General features: G+C 44.9%; 1 protein-coding gene across 2 annotated transcripts in view; it reads right to left on the bottom strand.

Moving 5' to 3' along the window:
* The window catches only part of NID1 (nidogen 1), a 94066-nt gene that overhangs the window by 50512 nt on the left and 20062 nt on the right, over positions 1 to 23492 (bottom strand). Inside the window, exons 2-9 of one of the 2 annotated variants that reach the window (XM_059899272.1) lie at positions 19423 to 19722; positions 17049 to 17275; positions 13799 to 14169; positions 11292 to 11441; positions 7197 to 7448; positions 4358 to 4558; positions 2047 to 2292; positions 262 to 405 (exon numbers count right to left, since the gene is read on the bottom strand). In XM_059899272.1, the coding sequence (XP_059755255.1) occupies positions 262 to 405; positions 2047 to 2292; positions 4358 to 4558; positions 7197 to 7448; positions 11292 to 11441; positions 13799 to 14169; positions 17049 to 17275; positions 19423 to 19722 (1891 nt within the window). Of the gene's footprint in view, positions 1 to 261; positions 406 to 2046; positions 2293 to 4357; positions 4559 to 7196; positions 7449 to 11291; positions 11445 to 13798; positions 14170 to 17048; positions 17276 to 19422; positions 19723 to 23492 lie in introns of both variants that reach the window. The other variant, XM_059899270.1, reaches the window with a different exon arrangement.

The following is a 23492-nucleotide window of genomic DNA, read 5'->3' on the forward strand; positions in this document are numbered from 1 at the left end:
ATTCTCGACGTGAAGGGGAGTGTGGCCTTATAAATTCTACTCTGCTGCTTAGAGTCAGGGCATCTGACCAGGTGAAGGAAGGGCCAGGACCCCTAACATCACGGAGGGAACACTGAGCGTGGGGCTTCAACAACTCAGCGTGACCATCAGTGTTTATCTCACCGGTGCTGCCTCTCCCTCGCCCCTCTGCTGTACAGGATCTGTTTCCGCAGCCCCCCACCCCGCTGCCCACCACCACCAAGTCAGAGCGGATGGCTGTACCGTAGCAGGTCTGTCCGTCTCCCCGGAAGCCGATGGAGCACTCGCAGGTGAACTGGGTCCCGGGGCCGGGGCGACAAGCTGCATTGGTGTCACACCCATGGGTGCCGATGTAGCAAGGATTCTGAAGCGCATCAGGGGAGCCGTCTGTGAAGGCAGAGACATTGAAACCCAGTGAGCATTCAGAAACCCTTATTCCTCCAGAAACTCCAGAAAGTAAGGCAGGACTGATGACCAGGAAACCCACCGACTCCTGAGTCACCTGGGGGTCACCTGAGGCGGGATCAGCAAACTACATCCCTTTGGACTTTTGTCTGTTTTTGTAAATAAAGTTTTACTGGAAACCAGCCACACCCATTCACTTACATATACGGTCTATGGCTGCTTTTGTGCTATAGTCACAGAACTGAGAGAGACTGCACGGCTGGCAAAGCCTGAAATATTTATTGATACTGTCTGGCCTTTTAAGAAAAAATACACCAACCCCTGATGCCTGGAGCTACAACTGTCAAAGGAGGGAGACAGACACCTGCCCTCCTTCTGCTTTATGGAGCTGAGGACAAACCCGACTAGCTGGAGAAGTGACCTGGGTACAGAGGGAGAATCAAAAATAACTGAAAAAGAGAAAGACCTTCACACGTAGACCCCAAATATACAGAACCCCTAGGGCTTAAAGATTTGGATGACGTGAGACCTGACACTGGGCTGTCCCACCAGCTCCAGCTCCTTCCACGCAGCCAGAAGCACCCCCAGACTAGATCCCACCTCTCGCAATGTGCCGTCCCCAGGCAGAAAGCTCGTTGCAGGCTCCGTGCCTAACTTTTAGCACATTTGATTTGGATTTCCCCAGGCCCTGAGCACACAGTGAGTATCAGAGTGTTTTAAATGCCTGGCCATCAATAGGCACATGAAAAGATGCTCAACATCGCTAATTATTAGAGAAATGCAAATCAAAACTACAATGAGGTACCACCTCACCCCGGTCAGAAGGGCCATCATTAAAATGTCTACAAATAACAAATGCTGGAGAGGGTGTGGAGAAAAGGGAACCCTCTTACACTGTTGGTGGGAAGGTAAATTGATACAGCCACTATGGAGAACAGTATGGAGGTTCCTCAAAAAACTAAAAGTAGAACTACCATATGGTCCAGCAATCCTACTCCTGGGCATATATCCAGACAATTCAAAAAGACACATGCACCACTAGCAGCACTATTCACAATGGCCAAGACATGGAAACAACCTATGACACGGAAACAACAACAAATGAACTTATCTAGGAAACAGAAATAGACTCACAGACATAGAGAACAGACTTGTGGTTGCCAAGGGTGTGGGGGAAGGACAGGGATGGATTGGGAGTTTGGGGTTCGAAGATGCAAACTGTTATATATAGAATGGATAAGCAACAAGGTCCTGCTGTATAGCACAGGGAACTATAGTCAATATCCTGCAATAAATCATAATGGAAAAGACTAAAAAATAAAACAAAAATAAATGCCCGGCCATAGGCAGCTGCAGCCCTTGGATGGTCTACTCTTTAAGGTAACTCAAGGATTATCATTCTTCTCAAATGGAATAATGAGGAGGCCTTAGGTTAGCAGAACAGAGACGGGTAGGTTTTCTAAGAATCATAAATGACAAGACGTTTATTTCTGTCGGGAGCTATTTCAGCATAACTTTCTTCTTCTTACTGAGAGTAAGAGACGAAAAACAACACGTCAGAAGCACCGAGAGAGCCGTGCAGGCAGACACACACAACGCCCAGCCTGAGCTGCCACCTCTTACCCCTCACAGGACCGACAGAGTTGCTCAGAGCATAGCGCAAGATCCTCTCCTCCTGGTTGTACAGGACAAACACGCTGTCCACCGAGAGCTGCTGGGTTCTGGGCAGGGCTGGCCGGGAGTCGTCGTGGACGCACTCCTGGAAGGTGATGGTCTGGCGCCACTGGTAAGTGTGGACGTGAGAAGGGGCAGCGCCGTCCCGCTCGGGTTCCGTCACTGTGTACTCCCGGCTGGAGGATGATGTGATCACTGGACGCGGGAGGGAAGCAGGGACACAAAGGAGAGATCTTGAGGGTACGAGAGGCTTAGTCAAGGGCTCTAAAACCAACAGCAGTATTCTCTGCCCACACTGCTACCAGATGACAGATCGGATGGAACAGCATAAATAAAACTATTTATTTCAGCATTGGGACTCATTCTGCCACCTAGATTTCCCATACTATTATTGATGTTATTTGCATTAGGAATAGTTACTGCTTTTTCTCATCAGGTGCTTCTCTATAAGTTCCTAAGTCACCCAGAACCAACCCAGAGTTTAAGGTCTGACGGAAAGAGCACGGGCTTGGAGGGAGAGACACCTGAATTCACACCTTGCCCCTTCGCTCACAAGATGTGTGCTCATAGACCAGTTACTAACTTCTTTACCCTCTGTTTCCTTTCCGACATGGGTTGGGGTGAGGATGAGATAATGTATGTAAAATTTCTGGAATCAAGCAGGCTAAGACTCTTATTAAGACACACTACCATTTATGGAGCATTTATCACGCGACTAGCCGAGTGCTAACTGCTTTTTATGGGTTATCTCACTTAGGATTCAATAAATAGAAGCTGCTATAAATAACCCTAGATTAAACGGTTCTCTGATATATAAAAATGAGACACTAATAGGTTTCAGTAGCCAACTTCTATAGAGCTGTGAGCAAATCTCAATAGAGAAGGGAAACAGTCTTCCCCACTTAGAAGACAGCTCGCTTTTCACCCAGACAATGAAAAATCTCAACTTCCTATTTTAAAAAAAGTATAAAAGACTCTTCACATCTGTGTGCTCTGCTGTAGTTCATAATCAAAGCCAGAGGATACATAAAAGACTAGTGTAAGTTGCCTTCTGTCCAGCTCCCACGTGCCGGGCTGTCAGAAACACCATCTGGTCATAGCCTGACTTGCAGACCGGGGTGCTGCGGCTCCTTGCACCTCCTACTCACCCACTCGTTTTCCCCAGGAGAGACGGAGCAAGCCACAGAGCCATGGTAATGGGTACAACCTTTCTGGATGGCCATTTAGTAAGAGCCTTTAAAGAGTCTCCATTGTTTGACTTGGCACTTCTATTTCTAGGAATTCGGTCAGAAAAGAATCAGGAATGTGGTCAAGATTTATGATGAAGATGATTATTTCAATTCATTATGAGAAGGAAAAAGTGGAAATAACCTAAGTTTTAGAAAAGAGAATGGTTTACATTGATAGCCATACAATAGAATGGTAGAGATTCATTAAAAAGTGTTTGCAAAGCCTATTTAATGAAACTATCAAGTATTCATAATTTGACGCTAACTGGAAAAGTGAAGATACAATAATGTGGTATGACTGAAATTATGTAAATAGAAACTATATACTTGACTGTAGAGTATACAGTAGTATTGCATCAATGTTAAATTTCCTGATTTTGATGAGTGTACTGGGACCGTGTGAGAGGACGTGCTTGTCCTTAGGAAGAACACGTGAAATATTTAGGGAACGAAGGATCACGGTGCCTGCAGCTTACTCTCCAAAAAACCCCATATATATATGTATGTATGTGAGAGAGAATGATAAAGTAAATGTAGCAAAATGTTAACAACTGGTGAGGCTGGGTAAATGATATGTGGAAACTGCTATTTTCAACTTTTCTGTAAATTTGAAATTTAAAAAGTACATACAGATGTATATTATAATAAAATTATATTATTTTGAAATTATATAATATGATGAGATTTTACGTTGGGACATTATTTGTGTTGGTATATATACATATGTTGGGATATTTTTTATATGGAAGGAAAAGGCTGAAAGGAAATACACTTAATCTAATAATAATTGTGTCCTGGTTTTACATCTGTAAGTTATGCTTATTTTCTTTTCTGCCCTAAATTCTCTCCAATGAGTGTGCACGATCTCTATTAGAGAAAAGGTGATTTGTATAAGGTACCCCCTGCACTTTCCTCTCCGAAGGCCAGGAGATAGCATGAGCTCAGGGCTGGAGCCTGTGGGTGGCGTTGCCCCGGGACGCGGCGTTGCCCCGGGACGTGGCGCTGCCCCGGGACGTGGCGCTGAGGCTCACCCTGGTGAGAGTAGTGGTAGAGCTCCGTGTAGGGCTCGATGTGCACCGAGGAGCCGAAGGCGATCTGCGGCACTCGGCCCTCCAGCTCCGTGTCGATGGTCAGGTGTCCGTGCTCATCGATACCGCTGAACTGCTGCCTAATGAACAACTTGCCCGGGTGCCCCACAAAGGTCACCTCAGCCTGGCGGGTGAATTCGCCCCCTGCAAAGCAAGGTCAGTCTGTCACGTTGCTGTCAAGGAAGCCACCCTCATGCCCACCCTGGGCTCACTGTGGGGACAGGCTCACACCTCCTCTGCAGATGCTTTAGTCTGGTTAGTAGAAATGGGGCTGTTGACACCAAGGACGGAGCTGGGACATCCATATGGCCCAACTGAGTCACGCGCAAGAAACAGAAGCCGCTTGCCAGCTGCAAACCAGCATCTGAGACGGGTGGGCTCATGGCTTGGGCTGGAAAAAGCAGGGGATAGGAGTTGGACCCCCAGCTGTACTGGGTACTGGTTGGGTGAGCTTGAACAAGTTACTTAACCCCACGGAGTCTCCATTTCCTGATGATGAAAAAGGGATACAATCTGTCTTGTGGAAATTAGACAAGTACGTTAAAACGTCCTCTGCCAAACATCAAGCGCTCCAGGACGTCGGCTGTGGGAATGACTACTGTAACAGCTAAGCCCTGGTCAGGATGGGCCAGTTGTTCAGGGCAAACTATCACCAGACCCAGAAACCATCCTAGGAGCACATACTAAGGTGCTGGCTCAGGACCTCCCCTTGGTCTGGGCAGGGAAGCAGCCCCCGACAAGCAGGAAAAAATACCCCCCCTTCTTCCAGCTTCCTCCCTTTGCCACCTTTGCAGACTTCCGATAGCACGGCTGGCAGCTATTTCATGATACGTGAGAAGTATATGAAATTTACATTTCAGTGCCCATGAATAATTTCATTCCAACACAGACATGATCATTCATTTGCATATTATCTTTGGTGCTTTCGCTCGACGACGACAAAGTTGAAGACAGTTAGTCCCCTACATACGGATGAGTTCTGTTCCGAGAGCGCATGCTTTAAGTCCAATTTGTTCGTAAGTCCAACAAAGTTAGCCTAGGTACCCAACTAACACAGTCGGCTATCTAGGACTGTACTGTAATAGGTTTACAATACTTTTCACACAAATAATACATAAAAAACAAACACAAAAATAAAGAAAACGTTTTTAATATTACAGTACAGTACCTTTAAAAGTACAGTAGTACCAGCTACATCACCGCTGCTTTTACGCTTGCTTCCAGACATCCTGGGCTTGAAATGAAGATACTGTACTACTGTACTCTATACAGTACTGTACAGTGAAGTACATAAAAGCACAACCACTTGTAGAGGATGCACTCACGTGACAATGTACGCCAGACATGTGAACTAACTGACGTGATTGGACATGCAAACATAGGTTCGCATCTTTGAAAGTTCGCGACTTGAAGGTTCGTATGTAGGGGACTTACTGTAGCTGCAACAGAGCCCGAATAGCCTAAAACATTTAGGCAAAGCTTAAAATATTTACTAACTGGTCCTTTGCAGAAAAAGTTGGACAACTCCTGCTTTATAACCCCCAGGTCCCAGGCAGATATCCAGCTGATAACACAGGGGCAGTTAAGAAGGACCATTGTAGTAACAAAGATTTGCTGTTGTAGGGAATTTGTAAAGCCTCCCTCAGCCTCCCTGAAGTTGACGTAAGTGACAAAGGACCATCCATTTAAGTCAACCCATAGTCAAGGCAACACCAATGTGAAATGCTGTGCAGCCAAGGAGTAGGACCTGTGGATCTGGCCGCAAAGCTCAACTACGTCTGCAAAGGGAAGAGCATGTGTTTGCAAGAGAGCCCAAACATCATTATGCTACTCAGGGTACACATGCCTGTGGGAAAGGGAGAAAAAACACTGGGCCATAAATAAGGTATCTTATACCCTTTTCAAATATATATCCTCTCCGTTCTTAAAACGTCCACATTTCAGGAAGTTAGGTATTTATGCTCTTTAACTTTGGGAGGGGTGTCTATGCACAGCCCACAGACCCTGCTCTCAGCAGTGTTTTCACGATAAAGCCGTGGCTGAAGCTCCAGTGAGGCTAGGGGTGTTGGAGAAGGCAGGTCTAGGTAGTCAGAGGCAGCGGCTATGTACCTGTGCCCCAGAACAGCAGGCTCCAGGTCCCGGGAGCGGCCAGAGATGAAGGATGCAGGCTCCTTCACCCAAGCAGTTCCAGGAAAGGGCCTCCAGCACAGCGGGGCCAGCCTCGGCACAGCATGGGAGAGGCCACCACTGCTCCAAGGAAGCATCTCCTCCGCTCCCGCCCACCGACAACCTGCCCACAGGTCCCCTAAAGACTGAACTGTCCCCGACGGGACACGGTCTCTAAGCAGCTCCAAGGAAACTCAGGTTTCCTAAGACTCATGAGGATTATGTTTATCAGGCTGAATTTACCAGCTAGAAATGACAGGTTCCTTTTCTCCAAGCAGATACTGAGGAAATGTCAAATATCAGTTTCAGATTCGTTGGGAATTTGGAGGCAGGCTGGATAAATAGAAGGAGCTCCGTACTTTGGGTTGTGAGGATATAGGAGCAAACATCATTTGCTCTGCCTAAATCTAAATCTCCACCCTGAAATCGCTCCCTGATCAAAATGCAATTCTAGACAGTCTTAGTTAATGTATATTAATCGAAAAACTTCTTGATAAGTTTACCTCAACACCTTATTTCCAGAGCCACAAAATGCTTATCGGTAAGTTATTTGCAGACATGGATTTCCCTTTCCATTCACCCCAGCCCATTAATTTTAAGGTCTGATGTCAGTTACCTGTGATGCTGAACCCATTCTTGAATCCATCTTGCTCCACGGCAAACATCCATCCAATGATGCCTCCAATAGGGGCCAGAGGAAGCAGAGAGTACCCGATGGTCTCAGGAATGGTGCTGATGGCTGTGTAGGAGCGCCCATGGTTCATTACCACGTAGGAGTGGAGGTCGGTGTTCTCAAAGACAGTGGGAACTTGGCTGTTCCCCACAAAGACCTTCCCTTTCACCTTGCCATTAACTCTCTGGGGGGTACCTGAGTGAGAAACAAAGAAAGCAGCCAGCCCTTCAGAATAGAATAGTATGTCTGGTAGGACCTGTACGTATAAAAGCAAAGAGCCAAACAGTGCTGGGGTAATGGGCTTTGGGGTAAGTGAAAGCAGCTGTTCTTCCCAAAAAGGCAGTTCCTATGGCTGTGTCTATGAGCCTTACAAATTCCAATTTCTTCCTCTCTTCCACGCTGATGGATAATGGACAGCAGAAAAGTGAGACCCATTGTTTGATGGAGGAACGTCTGAGGCAAATAAAACCATCTCATAGAACAGTATCATGGATGGTCTAGAACTAGGTGACATAAATGTCTCACTTTTGAGAGTATCAGGGACAGAATCAGTCATTTCACTGGGACAGCAGGGCTAAACTGGATGGGACATTTGGTTGCCTGATCTGTAACACATCTTAAAGAGCATATCCGGCTCAAACATAGGACTGCCACTCTGAGTCCTGGACCTTCACTCAAGCCAAGCCAGACAGAAGTGGCCACAGCGGATATCGCAGGCCACACAAATACGCCCTCTGACCCAGAACCAGCTTGTGGGCTGGGGTGTGTTTGTTGTTGATCGTTCCATTTAGCCAACTGGGAAAGATGTGAAACTTACTATGGCATACTTAAAAGCTTTCTTCATAAATTGCTAAATAGTATATGTATAGGACACCATTTTTAAAAATCACATTAATGATAAATGTTAGCATACACTTAGGGGCAAATATCTGAAGAGATGTACACAAAACTGCTACCAGTGGTTAACTCAGGGCGATATGGTGAACTTTCATTTTCTATACTAGATACCTCTATAATGTTCATATATTTATAACTTGCATATATTCATTATTGTTTAATAAGGAAAAGATAAGCTCTCAAGAAATTAAGTTGTTCTTGTATTTGAATAAGAAAACTGAAGGTTACCACATGACCCAGCAATTCCAACTCCTAGGTATATACCAAGAGAACAGAAAACATATGTCCACACAAAAACTTGTACACGAATGTTCTTAGCAGCATTATTCATGATAGCCAAAATGGGAAAGCACCCAAATGTCCATCAATTGATGAATGGATAAACAGAATGTGGTACATCCATGAAATGGATATTATTTTGCTAGAAAAAAGGAATGAGGTACCTGATACATGCTAAAACATGGATGCACCTTGAAAATATCATGCTAAGTGAAAGAAGCCAAACACAAAGGTCCCATGTTGTAAGATTCCATTTATATGAAATATCCAGAACAGGAAAACCTGTGTTGACAGACAGTAGATTAGTTGTTGACAGAGACTGGGGATGAGGATAAATTGAGGGTGACTGCTAAGAGATCCAGGGTTTCCTTCTGGAGTGATGAAAATGCTCTAAAATTAGAGGTAATAGTTGCACAACTTAGTTAATATACTAAAAAGAACCAAATGGTATACTTTAAGTGAGTGTGTTACTTACATCTTTTAAAAAAAAAAAACTGGGGCTTCCCTGGTGGCGCAGCGGTTGAGAGTCTGCCTGCCAATGCAGGGGACACGGGTTCAAGCCCTGGTCTGGGAGGATCCCGCGTGCCGCAGAGCGACTGGGCCCGTGAGCCACAGTTGCTGAGCCTGCGCGTCTGGAGCCTGTGCTCCGCAACAAGAGAGGCTGCGATAGTGGGAGGCCCGCACGCTGTGGTGAGGAGTGGCCCCCGCTTGCCGCAACTGGAGAAGGCCCTTGCACAGAGGCGAAGACCCAACACAGCCATAAATAAATCAATAAAAATTAAAAAAAAAAAAAAAAAGAATATAAAATTAAAAAAAAAACAAAAACTGAAGGAAGAGGTAAATAAGTCACTTTGGACTGTTCAGGTTTGATGTAGAATTAAATTCTATCACTTACTGATTGTGCATATCGTGTTTCTCTTCCTAGATTATAAATGTCTAGAGACAAGACTTTCACACCCAACTCCATGGCTCCGTCTTAGCAGAGGTTTCTGTGCACAGTAAGTTCTCAGGAAAGTTTGTAGAATAACCTGAGACAAACAAGCCCTCATCTGAGCCTGGTCACCAGTGTTCTGAAGACTTTCTGCTGTGTTCAATATGCCTTAGCTGCTAAACAGGGTCACTGAGGGACTTCCCTGGCGGTCCAGAAGTTAAGACTCCACGCTCCCACTGCAGCGGGCATGGGTTCCATCCCTGGCCGGGGAACTAAGACCCTGCATGCCGCCTGATGCGGCCCCCAAAAATAAAATAAAATAAAATAAACAGGTTCACTGACAAGCCAAGGCAGACTCGACACAGCGTATTTCTGCAAATAAACTATGTCATTACACTGGGGGATGCTGTGAAGTTAGAAGACTAATATCAAAAAATGCCTCTCCCCCAAACAATTACAGAAACAAGCAGGAAAGCCAGGGGAAGGAAACCAAATTTTTTCCACCAAACTTGGAGCTAGAAAACTATTTCAAAAGTAGCAAGACTCCAAAAAATATTTAAACCACAAAACTATGACGGGGCGTGTATAGAAGGTCAAAAAATGTAGCCGAGCAATCTGTCACATCTGAGCTTCCTGCCAAATGCAACCTATCAGCATTTCCAGTCTGATATGTGGCACAGAAAGAGCTAATGAGATTGCTCTTTGAGAAGAAACGTTCACTGTAGATTTTGGAAGCTGCTCCCAGGGTGAGAGAAATATAAAAGCCAAGCCTAAAACAAAGCAGCAAAGGTACACCATCCCTGGGGCGGTGGGCTTTAGAAGAAAACAGACAACACATTTATAAACGTTAAACACATCTCCCCAAATTAATATGCAACGTATACAAAATTTTCTTTCGTTGCTGCAGATAGTATTTAACTATCTAATTGTGACCTAGGAGGGAACTTTTTTATTTTAGCAAATTAAAATAACTGATTTAACTTTAGCTATGTCAGGGGATCTGAAAAACAGAAAAGCATTCCTCCAACTGAGTTTTATTTAGTTGTATTGTGTGAAGCAGTTGAGGTTCCTCATTAAACACACGAGGAAAATGACAGGTGACAAGTGAGGTCACTTGGCATCTGAAGGAACAAATGTTGAGTATGGTTGGTTTCGGTTTTGTTTTAATTCTGGTTTATGGCCTCAGGTTCCCATAGGTCTCCCTCTCTAAGTAAACTCTTAACCGGACCCTCTAGACTTTGGAAGAGAAGATCCTTCTGACCATCTGAGAATGTCAAGACTGGTTGGTCCTTTTCCGGGGACAGAGCTCAGAACTGATGCCAGCCCACTGACGCCAGCTGAGTCCGTTTTGGAGTGGGCCCACAATGGGTCTGGGCTCCAGAGCTGTGATGCACCCCTTATGCTCCTCCATCACCATGTTGGGATTCCAGGGGCGTGAGGACAGGAAAGTCTTTACCCGCTACACACTTTGGTTTCCACCAGCCCACTGTGGCCTTGCTGGAGTTGAACCACCATTAGGATGGTGTGAGTGATGCCAAAAGAAAAGGTTTGAAAGAAACGGAGGAAAATGGGGGGCACTGACAATTCGTGGTCCAGGCTGCAAAATTTCAACACTTCAGCCTTTGTCTCACGCTAGGGACAGTTGTGAAGATGGGCTTCCAATGGCCGTCATTTCAGAGATGGAGAAACAGCACAGGAAAGAAAGAGACCTCCCCTTATTAGAAAAAAAGGACACTCCCCAGGACCACCCCCCCAATAGAAAAATACGGGCAAGAACGGGGAATGAGAGATTAACTATCATTGCCCGACTGAAAATACCACCCCCGTTTACAGATCTGGGTAAACGAAAGATTTCAAAACAAGCACCAAAACAAAAACTCCACTCCTCCCCCTTTCTCCCCCTTCAAACGGAACAGACAGAAGCAAAGTACCTTCTGCAACACATTGCCGGCCGTTCCCCGTGTAGCCGGAAACACAGCTGCAACAGAAGCCGGTGGCAAAGTCCCTGCACTCTGCGTGCACGGAGCATTGGTGTCTGTTGTTGGCACACGTCTGGCGGGAATCTGTGTTGTAGCTGAAAACTGCTTGGAGAGAACACAGCACACCTGTAAGTGCTTCACAGGGCTCTGGACCAGGAGGCTCTCTGACCCTACGCCCTCAGCTGTGCAAGACTTGACATCTGCTCAGGCAATTCAGACCCAGGGCTCCCTACCTGTAGCCACTTAAATAGTACAGTGGTTCCATTATTCAAACCACCAAAGCAAATGGGTCTAAAGGGAGTCTGAGAAATCACAAGGGTGAAGTCTTTAAAAATGCTATAATCCAATGTCCTCAGTATCATGGAATCAATATTAGGTGACTGCCACCCAATGTCAATCTTAATATGGCATCCATTTAATGTCGTCAGATCTGCTTCACATTTTGGGCAGGAGTGACCTTAAAATTTTTTTAAATTATCTTTTATTGTGGTAAAATATCTATAACATAAAGTGCCATTTTAACAAGCTTAAAGTATTTTTTAAAAATTTTGACCCTTTCTTCTCACCAGGGGATAAATCAGAAGCTCTTGAGTCAAAAGCTGGTTAGAAATAATTCCTCAGTCATACCTGGTCTAAAAGCCCTTGACCCAAGAATCAAGAAGAATTTCTCCCTATTTTAAATGTCTCCCTCACAGGTTCATTTTATTGGATGATGAACTAGCTCATTAAACTCAAAAATCCAGAGCAAATTAATTTGGGATGAAGTTCAAAAACACAAGAGGGGATGAACTTTTAGAAGGGATAACGACCCACTTTATAAATGACTGTTATGAGTGAAGAGAAAAGTAAAGTTTAACTCCAGGTAGATTCCATGAGTCTTACATACCCAGAAGGGAATTTCCTGTATGTATAAAGTTGGCGTTTGGAGCTGAGAATACTTGGGCCCTGAGCTGAACGCATGTGAGGCTACTGATTGCTTAAGCCCAGCTCCCAGTGGGTCTGTTATGGTCGACATTATCTGTGGGTGACTATTCAAGTCACACCAGGAATGCACTGCTGGCTACAGAAGATTGACCTTTCTAATAAAAACAGTGAAATAACCGGGATCAAGGGCAGAAAAACATCTCTTTTAAGCACCGTTGGGATTCAAATCTAGGCTTTTCTTTTTACTAGTACCAAGGAATATACTACCATAAGTTGCTGGGGCTAGCTATGCTCTCATTTAAGTGATGGCTTCACAAATGAGAATTTCAGAGACACCTATGTGGGGTGAAAGCAGGAGGAGACTCAAAACTCACCCTGCAGGTAAACATACGTGCAGGTAAACATATGCAATCCATCTTGGGGCGACCACTCTGAGACCCAGCTATAAGAGCAGAGAGCAACGTGCTAGGCGTCAGCATTACCCCAGGAAATCCAGGGTGCCATGTGTGTAAGGGGAGCCCTGAGACATGAACCACGTCCTTATCATGTCACTTAAGGGCAGCTTCTCCATTTCTGTGCCTCAGAGGTAAGTAAGCACACTACCCTGGCCACCAGATCCTGTCCATGCTTTGGGATACTCGATAAGAACAAACATCTGACCATTGCTACGAGACAAATCACAAGTAAGGAGAAATAAAAATGGGTGAATAATGTGGAATTGAGTTTATGTTTTGAGGGCCTTATGATAACTTCATAGCTGAAGCAGTTGTGCGTCATAGTAAACATCATTTAAAGGCTTGGACCGGCCCCTTGATAGGAATCTTAATGGATTATAGGTCAACCTGAAGGGCAAAAAAATAATGAACACAGTCTAGTTCAAATGTCTTTTATAAGACAAATCAAAGCATGCTGGGGTTCCAGTGGTTTTCCCTGAAAATGTAGCAAAAATCTGATATAATACGGTTGACTAGAAGATATTGTACTTTAAAACCATCCTCAAAAAGGGGATCTACTTATTTTGTAGCTTTAAATGCTCACAAACTAACTCTGAAACTGATAGGGCCCGGGAGGAAAAATAATCAACCATCCTCCTTCCAAAACAAAGAGGAAATAAATTTCAAAGATAAACCGTGTCAATAGCCAAAGGAACTTCTAAAATGTTTGTTCAGGTGGGTGAATATATTGCTGATCTCAGAAGTCACAAATAAGGAAGGAAATCTGACTATCAGAATAATTCTAAAGCACTTTTCTCTTTAAAACGGAAAAAAAAAGAAAGAATAATAGGAGACTTGAAAGAGGACATGTTCTACAGTCTCCATAACCCCAGCCCTAATGGCCAGATCCCTTGGAGTCTCTGAAGCCTTCAGGCCCATCGACCGATGCCCTGCAGCTATGAGTTCCACCCCACCTTCCCCAGGCGCTCATCCTTACAAACCACCAAATAATGCACACAGCTGACACCCCGCCAGCAATGCTGCCCTGTCTGGAAACCCAAGTATCCAAGAAGGTACCACCTGCAACGGAAATGGCCTTACCAACTCCTGTTTCCTCAACTTCATCCACGTCTATGACCTGTGGTTGCTGCTGGGGAAACCTCTCCACTGGCAGCTGGAAAGATCTGGTCCTCTCCGTGGGAGGTCCAGGGGGTCTCTCAGTAGCCAGGCGGCGGGGGGAGAGGTCACTGGGCATGTCGTACGTGCCAGTGTCTCCCCTTCCCCGGGCCTCATAGGGGAAGGACGTGGTGCCCGTGTCCTCCAGGCTCAGAGATGTCACCGAGTCATAATCGTCATCATACTCTGCTCCGTCGTCCAATCCCAGGTTCACGTCCGAGGGCACCACGCCACTGGCCGTGGCCGGACTCCCAATCTCAAACACCCAGATGCCCTGCTGCCCAGAGTTGCTGCTCCTAGGGGGAAGGAGAGGCTTCTTGGAAACAGGCCAGCAACCCACAAACAGCCCCCAGCAACCAAGCAGAAGGAGCCCTGGGGATCTGTGTCAGTCTGAACCCCATCGCCTGCTTCTGCCCGCAGCCTCGGTGGAGGATGAGAGAGCAGACGTAGTCCTGTCTGGTCCTCACAGAGCTGAGACCATCCAGGGGGATACGGTGAGGCTGTAATCCAATGGGCACAACCCTAGCAAAGGCTTAGTCTCGGCCATTCGAGAGGCACGCTTCAGGCCTTAAAATGCAATTTATAGGAATCACTGGTCATGTGCTTTACCATATAAGCAACCTGTTGACCGGAGTCATCCATTTTCTCAGTTATTCTCTTTCCAGGGCATGGTGTGACATGATAAGAAATATGTATTTGGTCCTTGTCTCTGGTTCTGGCATATAACCCCTAAAATCCCTGTAATTTCTGGAGTGATAAGAGTGTCTTTTTGTATGCTAATGAGATGGCTGGTGGCTGGGGACCCTGGGTAGCTTCAGGATGGGGGCTGGTCACTAGGAAGAATAAGGCTTGATTACAGGGTTGGAATTTTCTTCCCCACGCCCTGACTTCCAGGGAGGGGGGTGAGGAGTGGGGTTGGAGAATAAGTGAATCACCAATGGCCAATGGTTTAATCAATCATGCCTATGTAATAAAAATTCCTAAGTGATGAGATTGACAGAGCTTTTGGGCTGGTGAACACATCAAGGGGCTAGGAGGGTGGTGAGCCCAGAGAGGACATGGAAGCCCCTCACCCACTCTTCCTCCCATACCTTGCCCTATGCATCTCTTCTATTTGGCTGTTCCTGGGTGTATCCTTTATAATACACTGGTAATAGTAAGGAAAGTGCTTTCCTCAGTTCTGTGAGCCATTCTACCAAATTATCGAACTTGAGCAGGGGTTCATGGAGACCCCCGATTTATAGCTGGTTGATCAGAAGTGCAGGTGTCAACCTGGGACTTGCAAGGGATGTCTGAAGTGGGGGCAGTTTTGTGGGACTGAGCCCTTCACCTGTGAGGTATGTGCTGACTCCAAGCAGTTAGTGTCAGAACTGAATCGAGTTATAGGACACCTAGCTGGTGTCTGAAGAGTTGGAGAATTGGTTGGGGGAAAACCCCTACAAATTTGGTGTCAGAAGAGTTATGAGTGAAAATAGTACAGAGTTGGTTTATTAGAAAGCCCAACACTGTTAGCTGTGGAACCTTGGACAGGTCTCAGTTTACCTTTTTATGTTCAAAGGGTGTAGTGAAATTCAAATGATATTGAGAATCTAAAGGCATTTTATAGTTATAAAATACAATAGAATAACCCTAATCTCTACTTCTTGCACCACCATTTTTACTGTTCTTCTGTGTGTGATTGGAAGTGTTCCTATAAGAAATTATGTAAAATGACCAGCTCATACAATGGAAAGAAGGGACATACACTACTTGGTAGAGAATACTGAGCAAAAGATTGGGGTTGGACAGGGAATGAGGAATCAAGAAAGTCCTGCAGAAACTGGACGTCTAATCAATCTGTCTGCTTGGGACTCAAATAAAGGCAGTGATATGTCGGAGCTTGCTTGAACCAGCTTGTAAAAAATTAAATTATATAAACTTACAATTAAATAATCTATATTAAAAGCAGAGGCAATCAAAAAGATACAAATACCCCAGTGTTCACTGCAGCACTATTTACAATAGCCAGGACATGGAAGCAACCTAAATGTCCATCGACAGGTGAATGGATAAAGAAGACGTGGTACATATATAAAATGGAATATTACTCAGCCATAAAAAAAGAACAAAATAATGCCATTTGCAGTGACACGGATGGACCTAGAGATTGTCATACTGAGTGAAGTAAGTCAGGGAAAGACAAATATCATATGATATCGCTTATATGTGGAATCTAAAAAAAAAAAAAGTAATAAATAAACCTATTTGCAAAACAGAAATAGAGTCACAGAGGTAGAAAACAAACTTATGGTTATCAAGGGGGAAGGGCGGGGATAAATTGGGAGATTGGGATTGACATATACACACTACTATATATAAAATAGACAACTAATAAGAACCTACTACATAGCGCAGGGAACTCTACTCAATACTCTGTAATGACCTATATAGGAATAGAATCTAAAAAAGAGTGGATATATATATGTATAATTGATTCACTTTGCTGTACAGCAGAAACTAACACAACATTGTAGATCAACTATACTCCAATAAAAATTTAAAGAAATAAAAGCAGAGGCAATAAATACTTGAAACTCATCCCATCTGTATTATGTTACTATTAGCTATCTTCTTCAAGTTATTTGAATCTACTGCACCTCTATGGTGAGAATACTATATAATGGTTCACCTTTTCTCAACCCCAGGTTGAGCGACATGATGTGAGCAGCTGGAAACTGGCCATGGTAGGAGTATTTACACCACGGAAAGAGGCAAATGCTATAAATGAGGGCTTCCCCAGCCCGCCTAAAGCCAGTTGCTAAGCATTTACCAGCACACCGTTAAAGTGTAGAGGAGTTTTAGACTCAATTGGCAATATGAAATTGGGAGGGGTTTTCTCAGCCCTGGGGTCATAGCAGGAGATAGTTTTGAATAAGTTGTATTTCTAACTTTATACGTATAGAAGAGATGGTAAAACTGTCTCAAATGAGAATACCTGTTCATTCTAAGAGTATACTCCCTTGAGTTCATCAGAAAAACAAAGTACTCCATAATATAAAAATTATATACAAAATTTAAATCCATGGGAACATTTTTAGGTAATGTTCTATATTGCCCATTACATTATTCTTAATAAAACAGTAAAATGATAATCTTATTAAGGGGAGAATCTACTGAAGAACAAAAAAAAGCATACTTGGCCAAGTTTCCAATTGATTCTCTGTCATTAGCAAATACATTATAAGCTCCGTCACTCTTCCATATTAATCCTACTAAACCTTGGCTGAAAGCAACCACTGCGGGAACTTGGTTCTCATCCTTCTTTGAGAATGTCGTATAGAACTGCAGACCATCTTCAGGATAAAGGAAAATGGCGTAGGTGCTGGAATCAGAGGAGGCCAGAACAGCCTGGAATGTGTTTCTCTGTGAAGATGAGTTAAAATTCAGTTACTCAGGAAAATATCTACAGATCTTAAAATGTGCTCTTCACCAGATCGTATCTAAAAAGTACAGAGATGGCAGTATTTACACCTCATTCTAAAGAAATACTTTTGTAACAAGGACCAAGTATTCCAGGATAATTCCACTTAAATATCTCTAAAGCTATGTCAACATGAAATTTTCTAATTAATCAATGAATACTTTCTGCATAACTGTGACCCTAAGGTTAATGAAAAATTACAGAGATGGCACCTCCAGGTAGTGGCCTAAATCTCATGCAACTTAGCAAAGTCTTACCCGCAGAATTTGTTTCCACAGCCATTAAACATATTCAACCACATTCATTATTTAGCTGATTGAGCCCAAGCACCGTGCAGTAAGAAAGAAAATGAGCTTTGAGAGAAAACAAATCTGGATCCAAATCCTGCTCTACCCCTCATTGACTGTGTGACCTTGGGCATGTTACCTAACCTCTCTGAACCTTGATCTGTGAATCTGTAAGATGGAGATGAAGCCACCTACCGCATAGAAATGTTAGGAGGACTACGTGAGCTGGCATATGAAGGGCCACAGAGAACATATTCCTAATGTTAGTAGCTCTCCTATGCACCAGGCATTGTCCTGAGCACCGTGAAGACGGATAAAAGTACGGGATCGCCGCACTTGAGAATTTACAGTCCAGGTGGGAAAACTGACATGTGAACAAAACACTGCCAAACTGGAGGATAGATTCTGTAATGGAGTCGTGTGCAGGCGAAGTGCCCGATGCTGGGAGGAGCGGGGGCAGAGGAGGCGGAAAGAACAAGCAGGAGCTGGACACGTGCAGTGAGGGTCACGGAGAGGCCATCGCAAGCAGAGAGCACAGCTAGTGCAAGAGATTGTGGGTAAAACAAACAAGCAAAAAGTCTCAGCAGGGAATTGCAAATAATCTGATACAGCTGCTGCAAGGGGGTGCAGAGAAGTAAGAGTGAGGGGAGATTTGGCCCGTGAAGCAGGCAAGAGCTCTGTACAAGGGGCTGGGCAGGTATCACTCAAGTGAAAGGGATGCACACTCGAGAAACTGAAGGTTTTAAACAGTTTTCAAGCACAGCACTCAGGCAGATACAGGTGGCAAAGCAAAACGAGTCAGACAGACTTCTCCAAAGTGTGCTCTATGGGATGCAATGTGTCTTATTTGGAAGGGAAAAAGGTATGGCCAAAAGGTTTGGGGATGGCTAAATTAAACAAAATTAAACAGGTTTCTGTACTATAGGACTTTCCAGAGTGAGTCACCATGAGGGAGATACAGTTTTAGCGCTTCCCAAACTTATTTGGTCCAAGGAGTCCTTTTCCTCAAGGAATGTCTGTGGGACCAGTGTTCTGCGGTACACACTTTGGGAACCACCAGCTGGGAACATCCCCCATTTAAAGGGAGTGCTTTTGGGCCTTTCAAGTTGCTCTCTACCCTGCAATGCTATAAAAATTAAACAATGGTGGAGCAAATTTATTTTTCCAAGGAGAAATCGAAGCATGTCCTGAAGAGTCACCTCAGATCTAGAGATGGCTTCTTCAAATATTCTCCTTCCTTCAAGGGCAAGTCCAAGCTCTACACACCCTAACACCTTTCCCAACCACTGCATCCACAGAGACTCCCATCCCTGGTTACGATGAAACTTGTCTCCTGAACCATCCACATGGTACAAATGGGTTTTGTCCCCCCCAACTAGAGTGTGGGTCTGGTCTTTATTTCTTCACATCTCTTGGGACTGCTTTATTAGTTTAACCTATCACTTCATATTAATAAGTTCTCTATTTATCTAGAAGCCACCTCCCATTATCCACCACCCAAAGTAAGAGCAGCTAGGGCTGTAATTTATCAGCCCTGTTCTTGCCATGTGGCAATCTTCTCAGGAACTGGCTTTCTTTACATCTAATCATCATTACAGCATAGATTTATATAGCCCTGCAGATAAGGTTTTGGAAGTTTCAGACCTGCAATAAACAGCTTACTAGATTTTGCTTTGGATGTCTGTCCAGTCTTTATCAATCGCATGGGCGTGGTGTACATCAGAGTAGCACAAACCAGAAGACCAAAGTGTACAAAGCCAACACATTAGACTATTTGCCCTTGTGCCTGGGTGGGTGCTTACCTTGCCTTCCTGGGCAGGGTCCTTGCTGGGCCCTTGGTAGGGAGCCACGGATTCCCAAGTGACAACCACCACGCTACTGGGCTTGAAAGAGACTTCCGGGAACCCTCTCTGGACACACTCCGCTGCCAGCTGAGTGACAGAGGGAGATAAGTCTTCCCGATAGTAAACCTTCCCAAGGCCGTCTGTCGTGTCCAAGTCCGCCAGGAAAGGGGCGACTGCTCCGAAGGTCGGTGGGAATAGCCCAGGATGGGATTCTTTGGCTGGGGGCTCACTCATGGCAATAATGCCGTTTGTGGTAATCTGTACAAAACCAAACATCATTAAAAGGAGTGCAGAAACTTACAATCAAAAATTGGGAGCAACCCAAATACCCATCAACAAGAGAACAGGTAAATAAATTCTGGCCATTTCATACAATGGAATACTATACAGTAATTTTTTTAAATACACAAAACAACATGAGTGAATCTCACAAATATTAAGCCAAGCAAAAGAATCCAGACACAACAATAGTACACAGTATATGATTTCATTTATGTGAGATTCAAGAGGAAAATGGTGTAGTTCAGTTAACTGCAATTAATCTCAAATGTACACAAAAGTTGCACTTGTAGAGTACGTAAAGATAAAATTATCTCAGCTCTTTTTTCCTTGAAAAAAGAAAGAAAGGAAAGGAAAAAAAAAAGATGTGCAGAAACGACGTCTTCTTCAGGGAGACTGAGCTCCCGTTCACAGAATGCTGTCATAGTGTATCAAACATGACAGTGTGTCAAATACAAAAAAAACTGGAGAAAGACATGATCCAGAACTGTAAAACTCAGCATTCTTTTCCTAGGGAGGACGGCCCGGTAGAAGGAACAGGGGCAAGAATCACAGGACCTGACTCTGGCATAGTCACCAGACCTTGGGCAAGGGTCTTAAACTTCGCATCTTAGGCTTCCCATGTGTGTGGTTTGTGGCACACGAAGGACCATTCAAACATAAGTCATCATCAAAGACTGTGTTAATTTACTCAACAGAGTAATCATTACAAACCAGGGCTGTGCTAAGCACTGTGGGTCCACAAATAAGTAGAACCCAGGCTCTGCCTTCAAGGCACCCACAGTCCAGAAGGACACGGAGATGGACTAACACAAACAGATAAGACAATAAGCAAACAAGTGTCAAGGAGTAAACGTGAATGGGCCACGATGGTGGCGTTATTGTGAACAGATTAATGAACTAGAGCAAGAGCTAACATTTATTGAATATTTACCATGTTCCAGACCTCTTATTAACATCTAATCCTCAGAAGAACCCCGTAAAACTAGCTATTACTATTATCCACATTTTTCTGAGGTGGAAAATGAGGTAAGTTGATCAATTTGTCCAAAGTTACCAATAAGAGGCCTCACCGGGATTTGAACCCAGGGAGCCCAACTTCAAAGTCGGCCCTCTTAATCACTACATGGACAGCCTTCTTGAAACCAGTTATCAGTTATCACTTCTTGACACCAGTTTATAGCCTATGAAAAGATTTCACTGTTCTTATCCAGCTAAAACTCACATCCCCTGGGAAAATGGGGAAGGGACTACAGCCCCCTGGCAGTGGGCGTGCTTGGGCCTCCTGCAAAGCCATGCTTAGAATGAGGCTTTGAGCCCTTCCCACATCCTTGTTAGTGCACAGTTCAGAGAACACCACGCCAGTGATTTTTTACTTCCGGAGTCTATGAATTAAAAACAAAAAAATCCCTAATCCAATGGGAGCGACTTTGCATATGGCCCTAGTTTGCACTTCAAGAGGCTACAGATTGGAAGAACACAGCAGCAAAGGGAGTTACAATTAATTGTTCAGGAGTTCATTAGAAGGCCTGTGGGTTTTCCAGGTCACTTACTTCCCTCCCCCCTCTTCCCACGGCCTTATCCTTCAGTCACTTCAGACCTCATTCCTAGAGAAGGGGGCAGCGGCCGACAAGAAGGAAAGGAACTTAAGACCAAACTCTACAACATGCCAAGAACCAGGTAAAAAGCTTCGATGTGATGGAGCCAATTTGGGAAGGGAAAAGAACAACAGGTTTGAGTGTTAAGTGTGGACCTAGCAAGATCCTTCCTTTTTACCAAGTGTCACGGTTGTTAACTGTTCGGGTGACATATTTTCCATCATCACCTGGCACCAGCAATGATTTTCTAGAATGCACGGACAGGCTGCAAAGAAGGGAGTAGGGAAGGAGCCTCGTCCAGCTGGTCTCCTGCCCTCTTCGCCTCCACCCCATCCAAACATCTCCCAGCACAAACATCCTGATTGGGTTGCCATGTGAGAGCGTGGGAAACGGCTCACTTTCTCAAGCCGCCAGAAGTTGGCAGTTACCAGCTGCCAGTGGGAAGTGATCACATGGAAGCCACATACAGACAACTTGGTTTTCAAAAGCTGTTTTCCAGTGAAATTTAAATCAGGCCAACAATTTTGAAAATGTTCCCGGTGCCTTACATTATTGAGAATCTGGGCACAGGAATTTCTATTTTCACAAGGAACGCTTTAGGAATTGAGTTTTTAGACGAGAAGCATGACGCCCTGCCTGCAAATGCTTTGGACAAAGACCAGATAACCCTCATTAGTATTAGTAGGAAAATTATTTTTCAGGCAGTTTTATGGCACATTCAACTCACTTGTCTATGATAATGAAGAAAAGATGTCATATACAGAACACCCAGAAGTTTCATTTGATTCTTAAACTTCTTAGTAAATGTTTTCAGTTTTTTGTTTTTTGGGTTTTTTTTTAAATTGATTTATTTATTTATTTATTTTTGTCTGTGTTGGGTCTTCGTTTCTGCGCGAGGGCTTTCTCTAGTTGCGGCAAGCGGGGGCCACTCTTCATTGCGGTGCGCGGGCCTCTCACTATCGCGGCCTCTCTTGTTGCGGAGCACAGGCTCCAGACGCACAGGCTCAGTAGTTGTGGCTCACGGGCCCAGTTGCTCCGCAGCATGTGGGATCTTCCCAGACCAGGGCTCGAACCCGTGTCCCCTGCATTGGCAGGCAGATTCTCAACCACTGCGCCACCAGGGAAGCTCACGTTTTCAGTTTTGTTTTTGTTTTTTTCCAAATATAGCAATTAATGGCAGACTTGATGAACGATATTCCTTTACATTTGGGGGCCAGGCTTATTCCACAAATCTGTCCGGCTCATGATGCTCCTACTGGCCTGGTTCCTTTTCTCCGTCTTGTTCAAGTCGAGCAATTCAATAGAAGGGCAGGCGCACAAAGGGAAGGACCTAAAAGGCACTTAGGAGGCCAGGAGGACAGACCTGGGTACCACTGAGACAGGCTGGGACCTGGGACCCTCTACCTGAGCGCTTGCAATTAGACCTGGACAGACGTCTCCTCCAGCAACAGAATACAAAGAAACTAGAGGGGACTGAAAATAACTGTGTGCATGCGCAGTTGGGACAAATTATGAACAATAAGATACAAAAAGGCCACAAACCAATCAGCACTTCTGAGGTCCCTGGAGCAAAAGCAGGGTATTGCGCATGCCCCCTGAACACAGCACCACCAAGGGGGTGGGCAGGCCACCTAAGCCACCCCTCAGGCCCAACCCACCAATCCACTCCCACCCTCACCCCATTTAAGGGACCAGCTCACCGCGTCCCCACTAGGAGAACAAGCAAGGGCACCTGTTTCGTGTTTTTACCCCTCAAGCTGCAGCCCAAGTCCCAGTAAAGCCTTGCCTGAGTTTCTTGTCTGGCTTCTTATCAATTTCTATTGATTAAAGAATCCAAGGACCCAGGTCGGTAACACCATCTCCAAAGGGACTAGACTGGGGACCACAGAGAGAGTCACGCAGCCTGTCCAGCTGCCCAGGGCTGTCGCAATAACAGCTATTCACCCAGTTGCTTAAGCCAGGAAACCTGGCAGTCGGCCTTGATTCCTTGCTCTTTCTCATCCCATGTCCTGCGTGTCCGGCCTCCAAAGTATACGGGCACTTTCTCCATCCCGGCGACCACCAGCACCCCTCTTCCCCACCTCCTGCACCCATATAACGGGCTCTTTCTCGCCTCTTCCAGGGCTCAGCTGAAATAACACCTTCGAAGGG

This window comes from Balaenoptera ricei, chromosome 16, assembly GCF_028023285.1.
Source record: "Balaenoptera ricei isolate mBalRic1 chromosome 16, mBalRic1.hap2, whole genome shotgun sequence".
In the NCBI taxonomy this organism is placed as follows: domain Eukaryota; kingdom Metazoa; phylum Chordata; class Mammalia; order Artiodactyla; family Balaenopteridae; genus Balaenoptera; species Balaenoptera ricei.